The sequence below is a fragment of the Lampris incognitus genome, chromosome 8, assembly GCF_029633865.1.
Source record: "Lampris incognitus isolate fLamInc1 chromosome 8, fLamInc1.hap2, whole genome shotgun sequence".
NCBI classification, from domain to species: Eukaryota; Metazoa; Chordata; class Actinopteri; order Lampriformes; family Lampridae; genus Lampris; species Lampris incognitus.
Window position 1 is genome coordinate 25,154,478 of NC_079218.1, and position 16,794 is coordinate 25,171,271.

Here is a 16,794-nt window from a genome sequence, read left to right on the forward strand (position 1 = left end):
AGCCAAACCGCTTATCCTGCTCAGGGTCGTGGGGATGCTGGAGCCTATCCCAGCAGTCATTAGGCGGCAGGCGGAGAGACACCCTGGACAGGCCACCAGTCCATCACAGGGCCAATCCACATAACGATTTGGCAAACTTTTACGTTGGATGCCCTACCTGACTCAACCACTAACTCTATGGACGGGGGAACAGGTAAAGTGCTGGATGCCATCCCAGTATTCATGGATTTGCGCCCATGCCTGTCGCTGTTAGAATGTCATTGTATGCTGTAGCATTAAGATTTTTCCTTCACTGGAACTAAGGGGGCTAGCCCAAACCATGAAAATGAAAACATCTGATGAACTGCTGTTCTTTAAGGTACATAAACAGATCAGTGTTTCTGAAACTCGTGCCAAATGTGTCCCAGCAATCATCCCTTAAAGTCAATGACTTTTGTTCTCAAAGCCTAAATAGACAAAATCATGGAGAACTTGGCCTGCCTATGGACTTAAAGCTTCAACCCGTGACTTTTTTCTATCAATAAGTCATAATTTCATCTCATTCACAACTAATTAAGATATAGTGTGTGATGCATTATAACAACTACTGTTTTATATGATCTGGACCAAACCATGACTATGAACCTTATCTGAATTCCAAAAAACAACAAAAATAACTCCAAACAAAAACAGAACCTAAAGCTTGGAATCCCTAACAACCCTATTCAAAATGGGGAAAAATTAGAACAATAAATAAAATAAATAAACAAAAAACCAAGTGAGATGAGAACAAAAGAAGAAGAAACAAGCAAGAGTGTAACCGTGTACTCTAGTGTTGCAAAAGTACAGCTACAGGGAATCGAAAGAAAAACAAAAACAAAAAAACAACTAACTTCCCCATCTGGATTGCAGCAGTAAAGTGCCAGTCAATCTACGGCTAGGTTTACCACAATGAAACAGAGGTATTAATAATAATAATATATAGCAATTTGTTCTGAGATTTGCATTCATTACTCAAACTTAATGTGGCTGGACCGACTCAATATTATTAGTAACTGATAGAAGTGTTCCATCCTTCAAGTGTCAGTCAAATAAAAGGACTCTTACCCTTCATCGTTAACTCAGCAAACATAGCCATATCAAGTTAGTCGTATGTGACAGTATACCTATACCTGATCGGTCAGCAAAGCTGAGCCAGATCATTGTGGCCCTGGTAGTTTTTTTTAATATAGTCATTAATTTCGTTCATGTTTGAGTGACAAAGTCGTTCCATTAGGATGAGAGATTTTGATCACGGCAGGATACATGAAGGAACACCAACTTCACGCAGCCGCTTGCAGGCATTTGCAGACTCCTTCCTTCTTTTCACTATCTCAGCAGAGAAATCCTGATAGAAAAACACAGCCTGGCCCTCCACTTTTATCCTGCCCTTCAGTGGCGTGTTCAGTGGAACTTGATGGATAGGTTACCAGCTGTGTTGTGTGTTCTTCAAAATATAAGCACAGAAAATCATAAGAGGCAGATCCACTGATGCTCAAGGTTTGCTTGCATAGATTGACTTTATATTCATAGGCCTCCTTGCAACCTTCTGAAAACTGTTAGGAAACACAAAGCTGCTTTCTGATCTGCTACAGTCACCCTCAGTTGATTTAGCTATGGCAGTAGACATGGTGGAGTCACTTCACAATACATTTCAGGAGTACAGGACTGATACATTTAGTGATCAACTGCTGCACGACATAGTAGAGATGGCCAAACAGCGCAATATAGCAGTTGAGAATGGTGAGAAGAAAGATCACAAAAAGTTAGTGCGTCTTATGTGACATGTAGTATACGCCTGCGCAAGGATAATGGTAATGATGACTGTGCTGTCAGTATTAGTTGATGTGTACAGTCTCTTTAAAAGTATTCTGTTTGCTGATGATGTCACCAGCGCCACATTGACAATACAGGAAGTGCAGTTGTCAACAGAAACCCTGATAAAGCCTAAAGACGTTTTGTTCACGATATTGCTATTCTCTACATACATTTCATGCTTTTGGATGCACTGTCGGTATGTTAGTATTCTTAACATAAGTCTAAGTCACATTTGTTAATCATATTAGTTTGGGTTGATGTAAATATTTCGTATTTTGTTGTATGAGTTCATAGTACTACATGCGCTGTTATTAGCGAATGCTAAAGCTAGCGAATTAATTGGATGTGATAATCCCTTGTCATCAGTTTAGCCAAAACACTCACCTTAGTTGGTCAATAATGAAGTGTATGCTAGAAATTGCACAGCAGTAACACACTTGAAACTCAAATGTGATTTCATAGTCATTTTGTTGATGTGTTCCAACTTCGTATATTTGTTGTGTTGTATCTCTTGTAGTTTTACCCTACTTCCAGTCCATTAAAAGGAGTGGAACCAAGCACCCTCTTCAGCGTGGTGATTGGAGGAGGAGTGGTCTTATCTGCCAGCTTATGCAGGGCGTATAGGGGTGGCAGAATAATGACAAAGATACATTCAGACAGAGACTACTCTACCCCATCCTTGACTCCATAATTGGTGAAATGGAAAGAAGGTTCTTGAAACCTAACTGTTTAATAATGAAAGGTATACACGCCCTAAACCCTAAAAGCAGTATGTTCCTTCAAGACGACCAGGTATTTGGCTTGGGTGAAATGTATGGTTGCAATCATGAAGCTCTTACTCATGAGTTTCACCAGGCTAGGAGAACTTTGCAAAGGAAGGCTTAGAGGGGGCAGCACAGTTGGCAAGCATTCTAGACTTGACTGTGTTTTTAAAACCGTATCAGGAGGTGTTTCATGAACTCTTCAGGCTGTGCAAAATAGCTGTAGCCCTTTCAGTCAGCAGTGCTGCCTGTGAGCAGAGTTTTCAGCTTTCAAGCTAATTAAAACTAATTTGCAGACAACCATGGTAGATAGCAGGCTAAGCCATTTAGGTGTGCTAAGCATTGAGTCAAGAAGAGCTAAGGTATCGAACATGGATGACTTTATAAAAGTGTTTGCAAGCCAACACAAGAACAGGCGAATTAAACTGTTTTAAATGTTCCTGGGCTGTGTTGCAATAGGCAGCTAGTATCTTTTGTAGCAAACAGAGTACATATCAAGATAGACGTTTGTGTTGGAAGCGTTGATTTATCAAAACAGTATGCTGAGATGGCAAGTTGCGATGAAGATATTGTAATCACAGTGTGATTGGCCTCAGTGCTGCCTGTTGTTGGGTCCAACCACACCATTTACATAACATTTCACCAACATCTTCTGAGTGATCTAAACAATGTGACAAAGGCAAAGACATCTGTTTGTAGCTCAAAATTTTTGATTATGGTGGTAGAAACACACAATGTGACCTATGTGTAGGAATTGTTGTTTTTCCATTAACTGTACACAGTATCGTGTTTATAAGCTGGTAAAATTGTTTTTTCCTCATAACTGTACAGTCTGAGGTTATGTTTAGATCACTGGCCTCAAACCTGAATTAAGTTTTTAAACAACTGAAGTGCCTGCATGTTACAGTGTTGAAGCAAGATTTGCTGGTTAGGAGAAATGTGAGGAGGGGTGTGAGTCTTTTTCTTTTTTTTTTGTCAAGTAAGCTAGTGTGAGTTCAGGTCTCTGTTGGTAAGATTACCACAGTGTCTGTTCTTCTAACCAACTACACTGTAGCACATTTGAAGTTTTGCACAATTTTGTCAAGTAAATACTTTTTCTACACAGGCTTATTTATTTTAATTTTGTTGGCACTTTATACTGTATACTTTTAATGTGCATTGTTTTCTTTTGTATGTACCCTACTTTTGGAGGTACAATTTCTTTAAAGAATAAAGTATGGAAGCTGTATATTACATTTGTATGGTGCCACTCATGTTGTGTTGTGATTGGTAGGTCTATTTATCTTTAAACACAGGAACTGTAATGTTAGTAATTAAAGTAGATATGGGTAGTGGAGACAAAAATGGTCATAAATTGATGCAGAAAAGGCACACATTGGTGCATAAAAATTCACCAGAATGCAGGAAATGAAGTGCTCGATGCTTAAAATTTCCTGGGGGAGGACCCCCACACCCCCCTGCTTCAAGCCATCCCTGTGTAAGTCAGTGCTCACTTGAGCCACTCCACTCAAAAACGTCTTTTGTCTTGCTGAAAACAAGATCCTCTGTTTTTCGTCAGTATATTTGTGTAGCCTCACTAACACAACCCTTGGCGCTTCGTTACCACCAAGTCTCAGTGGAGGTCCGGTGCAGTGCACTCTCTCTATCCTGATTCGGTCTCCTTGTATGCCAAGAACTTCTGGAATCCAGTTCTCAAAGAAACCCACCGGCTCCTTGCCCTTTCAGCCCAATGATTCTCACATACTGCCACCGGCTTTGGTTCTCAAGCACGTCAAGACGACGCAGTGCCCTTTTAAGTTTGGTCTCCAGAGTCCAAATGTGGCGCGGTGGCTGTCGATGTATCCTCTAGATCGGAGACCTGCAGTTCAACAGTCTCCATTCTCTCAAGTAGAGTGTCAAATTTCAGCGAGCTCGCTGACCAGCTTCAGTATGACAGCTTACTTACTGTCTTAACATCTTGGCGATGTTAGTGTTCACTCACTCCACTATCAAATCGTCTCGTTGCACATTCATCCCTCCTCCATCAGCTAAGCTAGCGTCTCGCGCTGTATCATTGGTGTTAGCATGTGCTTTATCTTGGCTAACAAGCATGGCGTTAGCAATGGACTTTCCTCCCTTCTTATCGTCTTTCCTCTTAGACGATCCAGATGTGGTGGAAAAAGATTTCCAAAGACATTATAAATACCGTCGTCACTTTTTAAAGTAGTTAACTGGCAGAAAATATGCTAAAATATTAACTTAGATTAAATTCATTGGGGAAACGAAAAATCTATGTCCAGCTCTGTGCATCACCAAAACCTTACTTTTTAAAACAGTCTATGGCTAATTTCTTGGTGTGTGTGTGTGTGTGTGTGTGTGTTTTGTATATTTTGCTATTTTTATATATTCTGTTCAGATTGTTGTTACTTTTAATTAATCTTTTTTATGGCACTTTTATTTTACTAACTCGGTTTTAAACTCGTCTGTACTCATAAAATGTTTCTGTACTTTTATTTATTTTATTTTATACTTATATAGCTTTTTTTCTTATTTTTTGCTAATAAAGCATTTGTAATGACCTTTGCGATGATAAGGTGCTATACAAATACACTTGCCTTGCCTACTGAGCGCACTCTACATTTATATAGTGTTCACAGGGATAATGGATGAAGATCACTATAAAACAGAAGAACTATAAATATAATCAGGTCATAGCAGGTATGCAAAGGGTGTGAGATGAGGCATAAACAAACTATAGTTAGAGCCACATTTATCTGTATTCAGTCACTGAAACAGTCCTGCCAACGGAGCCACTATCATCTGGCTCTTAAGTCTGAAACTGGTCGTATGATGGAGTGCAGTGGTTTTGTAGGAGATGCCATTCACAGTAGTTATACAACTGAGTAATTTTCAAAAAGGCTATAGTTGGAATGCATGGACTCACTTACCTGGCACTGTCACTTGGATGATTTCCCCATCTGGAGGCTCTGTTTTGATCCTTTTCAGAGGAATGCAATCTCCTGAAGGCCCTGGGGGGTTAGAGAAGGGGGGAAGGTGGGATAGAACAGTTCATTTTACAAAGGTTCCTGTCAGTGTGTGGCACTGGCTTTTATGACTGCGTTTAATATTTTAGGTGGGTTATAGAAGATGTTTCAAATGACTAGACTGCAAAAATGTGTTGAGAGAGGGAACCCTGGGGGACAAATATTGTATTTGAAAATTTCATGGGAGGAGAATATCATACAGGGTGCATTTACCCCTGTAATGTGGAAAGTCAAGGTTAAATTATTGCAATTCTTTGTACTTACCTGCTTCAAAATCAGCTAAGGGACTCACACATGCACTTGTTGATCTGTGAAATGAAAATCCAAATTTAATCACCAAACTCAAAGCAAGCCAATAGAATACAAACAATATTTAACATTGGTGAAGAGCATTTCCTAGGTATACTTTTGTTTTATGATATAAAGCATGGCTTTATAAACATTGGTCTGGGGCACAAAATAGAACGTGGCGCCTCATACTGGTGGTCTTGTTCAGACACGATATCAAAAAACACAGTTAATCAACAATAGAAGCCAGAGTAATTTATTAAAAAAAATGTCCTACATATTTTAAGATAACCTGCATTGGATTTAAAAAAAAAAAGTATCCTGATTAGGTGAACTGATGTGATAAAGGGTAGACATCAAATACTGTTTAGTGTGAATAATGCATTGTAAAGAAATATGTCTTCCTATTGTAAAATAAAATAAATATGTATTTGCATTGAAATATATGTAGCATGTTATTTACTAAGGTAAATTTGTCATACTACATGTTATACACAAATAGACTGGTTGATTCATTGACACAAATAATCATCTATTTGCAATAATTTTATATACATATAATTCTTATTTTCTTATGTATAACAAATCCAAAACCCATGAGTATACCTATATTTATATTACCAATTCTATATAAGATTAGTATGAGTAATCCACTAACTCAAATTAATAGTATGTGAAAACATACTGTGATTCTGATTTTAATTCTGGATTAGTGTTTTCCATATGTTGATTACATTTCGGCAGCCAGCAAAGGTAAATAACAGAGCCTCCAGTAAGTAGTGAGCTGCAAGTACATTTTTGCTTTCTTTATTGGATTAAGGTAAAGATCACAAACTAACACCGTACTTACTGTGTTTAAGTCACATTACGCTCAAACTAAAAGTGTCATCAAAACTTGTTTCATAGGTACATATTAATATATACATTTTTGGGTCACTCGGTTGGTGCAGCAGACAAATAAACTTGTGTCTCAATGCTGAGGTTCATAATTTGAACGTTGGTGTTTTTTCTCTGGCTCAGCCAGGCATTGCAGGGAGTATTATTGCCCCTGGTTGGGGAGTCAGTAGGTAATATGTCCTGCCATTGCAATCAGTGACTCTTACAAATGGTGGGGGTGCCTGTACAGCTGTGGCTGAATCAGGGGAATATGGCGGGAGCCTGGGCACGAGTTATGTTCCCCTGTTGCAACCTGCAGCTGGCAGGTGAAAAGAAATGTCAGCTGGCTCCATGTGTATCGGAGGATGCATGTGGAAATCTAGGCCCTCCTCAAGTGCTGTACGGGTCATGCAATTGCGGGAACTTAAGAGAAACAGGGAATTGGGTATGCCAAATGTGATGAAAAGGGAAGAAAATAGTTTTTATATAGTTCTGTTAAGACTACCACTGAAACGGGCTATGGACATTGAATATAACTGGTTAGAAAAATGATATAATAAGGGAAAAATAAACAACACTTTTCCACTTTATCTATTAAGCACATGGGCTATGTGAGTTAAACGTCTTATAAGACATTCATTCTGACCGGCTGCTGTGAGGATTGCTGATCAGCTCCACTGTAGATGGCGGGATACTGAGATTGTCAGGGAAACAATCTTCAGGAGTGGCGCTCATGTCATGCTTGCCCTCCTCCTTGGCAATCTTACCAGCAGCTTCAACAAACAAGAGGACAGAGAGGATAAGACAAGCATAGCATCCTATTACTGTGTAACGTCCATGAGGTGTGAATAAATATGAAATATGAAAGTGACGGTATAAATATGAAAGTGACAGCAGGGTTTCTGTTCTAACAAAAAACCTTTGGTAAAAATTCCACACAAAGCACAAATGCAATTTTGGGCTATATTTAATTTAGTTTAAGCATTCAAAAATTAACTAAAATTATCAACAGACTATGAGGAAATAACAGTTTTGACATTATGTCAGATGTCTATGTTTTGTGTTGCAGATATCCAACAGAGTCTGGCGGTGGACTGAGAACACCTCCAACTCCTCCCCATCTCCTCCTCCAACACCTCCCACCGCCTCCCAAAGGTTAAGTTAGGTTAGGTTAGAGGTTTAGAGGGTTAGATGTTAGGGTTAGGGATAGAAACAACAGAGTGTAGATCAGGGGTTTTCAAACTTATTACTCAATGGTCCGCATCTGACTTTTATTCAAGGTCAGAGGTCCGGAACGATTGGCGATAACATTTCATCAACTCACCTTCAAGCAACATACATTGAAGTTCAAGACAGTCAAGATGGTCAAAATACATTCGAGCCTAGTGGGAGAAATGACATTGTTTGCCCGCAATCAGTTGCTTGAACCTAGGTACAAAAGGTGTGATTGCCAGCCAGAGACAGTGACTGTTCTGCGAAGACCCGCCCTACCCTGCCTCTGATTGAGTCCAACCCTAACGAAAACTCGCATACTGGTAGGGTACTCATTCCTGTCATTTATAGCCACACTAGTTTCTCTCCTTTCCTCTGCTCTCCGTGTTTACGAGGGCGGCGCTCAGCCCCTCCACACACACACACACACACACACACACACAGAGTGGAGCAGAGGAGAGACAGTGAACCAAGTGAAGTGAAGATACCATTACTTGAGTTGACGACAACTACACTCGTTAGGTTACTGTAAGTGCAATAAAAGCTTTGCACCACCCCCAAAGCAAATTTTCCAGTGTAATGTTCATGCGTGAACTCGGCAGCAGCAACAACACACAAAATAGAAAATGTTACACTTCATAACATATTGTATTCATAGCATGAGGTATGGGCTGGGTCCGGGTTGACTTGCTGTTTGATCCGGATGCGGACCATGGTTCGGACTTTGAGAAGCCCTGGTATAGATTATAGATGATTGCCACCTACTGTACAGGTGGTGAGTATGAAGGTTTGGAGGCGGTGGGACTGAGAGGTGTTGGAGAAGGCTGGGAGGAGTTGGAGGTGCCCTCAGTCCGCCGCCAGACCCATCTTGAGATACGACTAAAATTAGCATGCTAACCAGCTAGCCCTGGCCTGCCCTGTCTCGTAATACCACTTTGTACCTTAAGAAGCGATAGTGCGTCACTGTAGCGTCCAGTCTGCCTGCCCTCAGTCCACCATGAGAGAATGAGGAAGTAGCGCTGCTCTGAGGGTACTGATGCGCACCCTCCGAAAAAATGTTTGTATCCCAAAAACTATGTATCGCACAGCTTAGATTTTCACATGGTAAGTGTCACAAGCAGTCGACGAATATTTTGATGTATCATGTGTCCAATAGAATAAGAATTGAGTGAGAATTGACAACGTTACAGCAATGTAAAAATGGCAGAAATTTGGGAGATTTAGGGCCCTTTCACACTTATGTTGTTTAGTCCGGACTTTCAGACTTTCCAGAAAAGTCCGAACCAGATTGCCAGGTGTGAAACCTCTTGGACCAGGGTACAGGGATCAAAGACTCGGTCTTTGGTCCAAGCTCAGGAGGTAGTCTCGGTTCAGACCAAGGTTCATGAAGGTCTAATGTGAAATCAAAGGTTCGGACTTTCGGATCAATCATAGGAAGTGGTAAAACAAACACAAACAGTAACACCTAGCAACAGCGAGCGCGCCTGGCAACGAGCGCACCTGGCAACAACGAGCCAAAAGTTCAAGTCAAGGTCCGCTGGTATGAAAGCAAAAGTCCTGAACCTAATGACTATAAAATAACAGATGTGAAAGCACCAGAACCAGACTCTGGTTCAGACCTTGGTTTGGACTTTCAAGTGTGAAAGGGACCTTAGTGTCTCGGTTAGAGTGCGCCATTTACGGTTGTGTAATGTTAGTCTATGGGACACGCACCCGCCAAATGAACGCTCATATCTCAAAAACGACAAACTTAAGATCTGATATTTTTTTCTTTGTGAATGGTTTGGCAAGTTTTTCTAAGTTTTTATGTATTATTTTCTGCAAAATTGCGTGAGCAGTGGCAAGTTAGAAATCCTTGTGGCAAAAGCGCCGTTTTTTCCCTCCCATTCTAAATTCCCATAGGAAACCTCTTGGGTGAAGTCCCTTTGGGAGGGACTGTGCATTTCATCCCAACTTTCTGGTAATATGCTTCCCTCTTATTTTTTTGGAGTATGAATTCAACAGTTGGCCAATTCATACAGTAAGCCCATGTGATTTCATGAAAATGAAAGTTAGATTTGAGTTCATGTGGGTTTGAGTATTAATAAAGCAAAAGGAGCTTTAGTTTTGGCTTGTTGCTCTAAACTAATAAGTTCAAGGCCATGTGCTCAAATGAGACTCACAAGCTACTGTGCTGTAATCCACGTGACTACAGAGGAGAAAAAGTAACTGATTAAATAAATGCTAAGGACGCGTTTTCCTGAAACAATCAGTTTTCATATATTAAAGTGTTCCTTTAATGTAGTACAGGTGCAGATAATGCACAGCATATCCAAAATCTACAATCTTTTAAAGTTTGTACTCTTTGCTGCCTCGACAGCTGAAAATAAAGACATGAAATTACACGTTCTTTACTTTGATTTGGATATAATTACCAGCAAAATCAAGGTACAAACAAGAGTTTTCTGATAGTGTATCAAAATAAGTAATCTTGGCAGCCTGAGTGTGCACTCACCTCTCAATAGATGTTTCTACTTTTGTAAAGATTAATCTAATTACATTACAAAACATGCACAATGCTAAAGTGTCTTCACCCCTAATCGAATTCTTTCTAATTCAACCAAACCAGGACTTCACTAAAAGTTTCTTATTTGCTTAACATATGTCAGTATGCAGAGACAAGCATGGGTCACAGGAAGGCAGCACACGAGCAGAAGTGATGCAAATGTGGGAGTTTGCCTAGATTAGACCACTGCTTAGAGACACATGGCACTGCAAAATGCAAACTCAATGGGAAGTGCCCAAGAGCCTCACAGCAACCCTTAAACAACTAACTGTAGAATGGGTCACTAAGTGACTCCTTCAAGGACTGATGATGTGCTGACGGACTCTTGAATTATTAATGTCACGAATGCTGCAGAGATGATGCTGTGCTTTTGTTAAGTCATTGCTGTTTTAGTTCTTGTTTATTTTATTTTATTTATTTTTTTGGTCTTTTGTACTTGCTCATTTGTGTTAATGTTCCTTAAAGAAATTCAATAAAAACTTTAAAAAAAAAGTGTGTGTGTGTGTGTGTGTGTATGTCGGCCCTGTGTGATGGCCTGGCGGCCTGTCCCGGGTGTCTCCCTGCCTGCTGCCCCGCGATCCTGAGAGCAGGATAAGCAGTTTGGATGATGGATGGATGGAAAACAACAATGGACCATATGGTAATGCCCTACTATTCAAGGCATTAAGAACCATTTCATGAGTCCATTACATATGTGTCTGTGAGTTAGGGTGATGAGAAAGAAGCCACTCTGCTAGAAAAAAACCCCAACAACATCCAGTCCAGGCCTGTCGTAATAATGCAAAAAGACACAGTCACTCAAAACCAAGTGGGAGAATGCCTTTAGTCTGATGAACCTTTGGGTTTCAATTCCAAAGGATGAGTATGGAACGGAATAAAAAGGGTGTATAGCCCATATAACACAGTACAAAATTTTATGCCTTGTTGCAACAGCATTGTCTCACGGCGCTATCCTTATTATAGGGCTTTGGTGAAGCCAATAAATTAAGTAAACAGTGCCAGTGAACTATAAGAGCAAAACGTTTTGGTGAAAGTCTGTGGCCCGCTGCTGTGTTGATCATAAGACAGCACAGTCCAGCCAGGCAGTGAGGTAAACCTGCAGCCGCTTAACCTCTTCCCGCTAGGCGTATGTTTCTTATTAGGTGTGGAGAGAGGACTCTCTGAAGTAGCCTGCCAGAAATGTCAAATAACTTAGCCTGTTGACTCGAAAGGTAACTTGTTCTTTTATATTTGCTGTTGGATGCATCTCCAAAATTGGAAACAAATTCTCAGTTGCAATGGGTGACAGCTACATGAATGCTTAACACGTCAAACAAAAGCCAGACTTAACCATGATACCTGTTCTCATCTGTCATTTACACAGGAAGACTAAGGAATTGTTACATTAATCTTGGAACACACCAACAATTTGAAGCATATGGACAGATCAATCAAATCACAAAGGAAGAAGAAAGGAAAACCAGTTATCTTTTCAAGGTAGAGCCAAGACCTTGATCCTATAGTTGATCTTTGGAGTGACCTAAAGAAGTGTGCAAAGGAGGATCCCTTACTCGTCTGCAAAGACGAATGAAGGAAGAAGGAAATTTCTAAATCCAGATGTAACAGATTTATTTAAACTTATCCAAATGGTGTTACTACTGTCATTAAAGCAAAAGGTGCTTTACTCAACAATTATTCAAAGGATTTGCCCACAAGGTGTTTTAAATTTATACTATCATTGTCAGAGGTCAGACACAGCAGCCAATTGTTTTTAGCTTTATTTTGCCGGCTACCACAGCATATCCAAATAATGCTAAAAAATGAAAAATGCCTTAATTTATGGGGTTTTTTATTTTATGCCTCGAGGCAGTGAACACTAGACAACAAAACTATGAAGCTTTTTTTATATCCACTGCATATGAGGAGGGTATGCCCAATTTGACAGAAACTGAAATCATAACTGGCACTGAGCTGTCATAAAATTGTCCTAGCAGGAACTTGTCAATAACATAAAGAATGAAATATTCAAGCAAAATACTGAGGCAGTGGAGCAGAAATGTGTAAGAGGATAGATTAGCATTATGCGTTTTAATGAGGGCAAAGCAGAGCACATATGCACAGGAAATAAATATTAAATGTGTCTGCAAAGTAAACAAAATGAAATCCTATTCTTACCAGTGAAAATCCTCTCATCGAACATTCTGGAATGTGAAAAGGAAAACGGGCAGTTAGTCACAGTTCATAGACTCTTTGGCATAAAACATGGCTCATGGCATAAAACAATGCAAATTCAGGTGAAGGTACAAATCTTGGTACAAGCAAACTGGCAATGGCAAAAACAGTAAAGTCAAGCATTAAAGGGCGTTTTGGTGTGCAAGTGTTTTATACAGTCTTAGTGATTCAATTGTCCACTAGTTATATAAGACTGACGAACCGTACTTCTGCATTTCTTCTCTACCCTTTTAGTATGCATATGTTATGCTACACCACAGAATTTGGCAATCAAGTTGTTCACTTGTAGTAAGAATATATCTTTGGACTTGCATATTTTTATCCATCCATCTATCTTTCCATCTATGTATTTAAAAAGTGTTAACGAGACTATCTAACGGCTACTCTGACAAGCATTTTCAAGAAGTCAGTAATAGAAATAAAGCCATATGAGCCAGCAAGAGCTCTATGCATTCAATTTTTGAACTTCAACTACTTCTCAAAACTGACTGGATTCTGCTCCAACAGTTGCTACCCAAGACCATCAATTTACTGTCCAAGATGAATTTTTCAGCAAAAATATATGCCTTCACTAAATGTCTGCAAAACTCATCAATATTTCAGTGACAGGGTACAAAGTGATGAAGTCATATTTTCATGTCTAAATTTAAAAGAGAACTAGTACCTGATGTCAACAAAGTACCTGAATGGAAAAAGATTAGCCTGACTTGTGTCTGGAACATCCCTCAGCCACAATGGAAAAATTATGTAATTTTAAAGTAATCTCATTTTCAGTCTCTCCTAATTGTATTAACATTGATGAGCTACATTTGAAATTGGTTACAAGATGCATTATCAAGTAAGGTATAGCGTCTCATTCAAATTTGTTTAAACAAATGGGTAATAGAGCAGCATAACATTAGTACAATATGCTGTCACAGGGATGCCATTGAGAATATAAGCGTAAGTAGTTTACCATTCAGCAAGGGAAAACCAGCTGGAGGCAAAAAGCAGGTTTAAGTCAGATGGTATAGGCTAAGCTGGTTGGTACCTCCCTAAACCATTCAAAGTACTATATTTCATAAGCCATATGATAGGAACTATAGTTCAGCAGTAGGAAATACCATAAATTGAGTGTAGTTAACAATCTTGTCACTGCTACACAGACAACAACCAAGCAAAGGCCAACGATAATCTAAGTGGTGTCAAACAATACTCTAAATAACCTCAGCTGTTGCTCCAGCATCACCTTAACCCATTATTGCCATCTATAATTCCCTACTTAACAGTGTAGCCTACCGTTTGACTATAAAGCGAATTCCGTGGCGCTCATCCAAGATGCGTTTGAGCTTGGGCACTCCATAGGTGCAGGGCCTCTTGAAGGGAATTTGATCAGGGATGCCGATGATCTCCACTGCCCCCGGGTCACACGCAATCTTACGGTAGGGCACAGGCACCATGTGGTCCAGACCCAGGGCCTCAGCTGGAGAGAATGATGAGGGCATTTTACAGCAATGCTCTTGATGAAGGTAGCAATTACGATATTCACTGAAGCACTGTATAGTGACGTTTCACTCATTTATATTATGCTTTGAGCATTCTTATCTTGGAGTTACACAGGAAAACACAGCCACGAGTGGAATACACACTTGCGGTAAAACTTTAGGTAAATCAAGATAAAATAATAAAATCATAACATAAGTGGAAAAAAACAGCTAGGAGTAACAAGATTAATTAACTTGTTTACAATGCAGTAATAACTGTTTAGAATTTTCTGGAAACAAGATATTTTGAATTCAATCAATTTCTTATATAAATTTTTCATCTGTTAGTAGACTACTCTGTTGGTGTCTACATTATGTCACAAACAAGATAATTTGCACTGCTTTTTCACCTTTTTTAAGAAAATATGTTAAGACTCAAAACTAGATTGGAAGTACATTTAAGACAGAGTATTTAAATGAAAAGACTGCATAGCATAGACATGTCATGAATTAACAAAACAAAACAACAGATAAAAACAAAAGAATGAAAACAGAGAGATAGCGAGTATCCTCACCATATCTGCTATTGAACAAGATCTGGACACATTCTCTCAACGTGTTAATGTCCTCCGTTTCCCGAATGAAAGCATCCCATTTTTCTACAAGGCAAGAAGAATGTGAGTCCAAACTAGAATGTACTCTACAGACAGTGAAACTATGAAATGAATGGCTGGATATACTGATAGAACGTATATTTGAAGTTTACCAATCAAGTTAGCTTTATGCATTGTAGTGCTAATTTTGGGCAAAAATATACTGTAGCATATACTGTAATGTCAAAGCCCACCAGCATCTATCTCAAAACATAAAGAAATACATAACAAAATGGACAGATCCACAATCCTATACTTGGATATCAAAATAATGTGCCACCTTGGAGACCTATTGGGATTTGTTGACCCCTGTCTACAATTTGGTGGTCTGAAGACCTCATTTTGACTCACACTGAAAACACCACACATTTTTCTGTCACTATAAGTTTAAATGCACCTCAAATTTGCTTGAAAAAATTTACCAATATCCTGCACACACCCCCTGGGATGTAGTCATTTTGACTGACACCACTGAATAAAATTGAGGCGCTAGACTTGTAAGTACAAGTAATTCGCATCAATGATAACATTCTACCACAGATTCACATGCGAGGACTGAAACTCAAATACAGGTTGTTACCTATAGAAACAAAAGTAATGAAACTTATTTGACCATGACCATCAATATATCATCTTATTCCAACATAGTCTAGTACAACTATGCTTTACAATGCACTAAGACCATTCAAAGCCTGAACATTTTCAAATTAACAGAGGCCACTGAGGCTAAGCATCTTCTAGAAAGCTTGCTCAGTGATTTTTATGTGGAGAAATCAAGGGGATGGGGTGATTTATTGGCTTTTTTTAACAAATGTATCAAAATCCTGCACACAGATAATGTTATCCGATATAATATAATTTCACTTCATGTATTTTTAACAGCTGAATCACTTAAGATGACATTCAAACCTACCTGATTTCTCATGCACTATGGAAAACAGTAGCCTCTTGGAGATGTGAACACCAGGGGGTCTCTGGCCCAGCTCTCCATGCAGCCCTGCAGTATCATCTGATTAAATGAAAAGCCCTTAAAAATTACCTTCAAAGTGTATCATAATCTGACACAGCTGAAGTGACATTTCACTTTGGTGGAACATTTTCATTTTTAATTCTTTACACCTACACAGTAGTGCAGAAGCAGTCAACAGCAGCTGCCTTGGTGGTTCACTTTCACTGCAGCAATTCTAGCTTTAGCCCCATCTCTCAAGATCAATAGCTACAAAAAGGTTTACTGGGTTGTTAGAGGGGATGGTGTTGGTATTCAACTTATTCTTATAAAGTAATGTGCAAAACAATTGAATGTTTTATTAAAATTAAAGAGTAATGATAGTTCAAGGCAAACTGCTGATGTTAATGCAAAATATGCCCATGACCAAAACTAACATCTGAACTAACATATGTTAGAACTGATTCGTCTGAAAACCTTGGAAATATCACATAAAGTACACACACACAGGCATATACATAGCCATACATACAGTGTCTTACCATTGATGGAACTGTCCTTGGTAGATATACCCTTGTCTGTCCCTGCTGCCCAGGTGCCTACTCTGTCCTTGCCCATGTTAAGGAGGGACACAGGCTTAAGGTCAAGCTTGCCATCTGGATGGGGCTTGGAGGACATGGGCATGCCGTATAGGAAGCTAGATAGCACAGAGTTATTGGAAGAGCCAGGACTTGAAGATGCAGCTACCTGGGCAGAGTTTTTGCTAGGGTCATGGCTGCTTGGTGTCATGACTGCTGAGGAGGAAGAGTTGTGGTTGACTTCTGTGCTGGACTTGATCTCTCTTGACAGATCTTCTGTTGGTCTGTACACAAAGGAGTAATAAAATGAAGAACAAGTTGATAAACACATACAGAAATATGTATGATTTGCACAAAGTTTTACCCAATACATGTAATCTTTTATTTGGGGAGGGAGGGGGG

At 39.4% G+C, this 16,794-nt stretch overlaps 1 protein-coding gene across 2 annotated transcripts in view; it reads right to left on the reverse strand.

The window, feature by feature from the left end:
• Positions 1–16,794, reverse strand: part of gtf2ird1 (GTF2I repeat domain containing 1) — an 81,271-nt gene that overhangs the window by 22,621 nt on the left and 41,856 nt on the right. For both annotated transcript variants that reach the window (XM_056284588.1, XM_056284587.1), the window contains exons 6-13: positions 16,357–16,676; positions 15,782–15,877; positions 14,791–14,874; positions 14,031–14,214; positions 12,696–12,721; positions 7,431–7,557; positions 5,885–5,928; positions 5,525–5,605 (exon numbers count right to left, since the gene is read on the reverse strand). In XM_056284588.1, the coding sequence (XP_056140563.1) occupies positions 5,525–5,605; positions 5,885–5,928; positions 7,431–7,557; positions 12,696–12,721; positions 14,031–14,214; positions 14,791–14,874; positions 15,782–15,877; positions 16,357–16,676 (962 nt within the window). The remainder of the gene's footprint in view (positions 1–5,524; positions 5,606–5,884; positions 5,929–7,430; positions 7,558–12,695; positions 12,722–14,030; positions 14,215–14,790; positions 14,875–15,781; positions 15,878–16,356; positions 16,677–16,794) is intronic.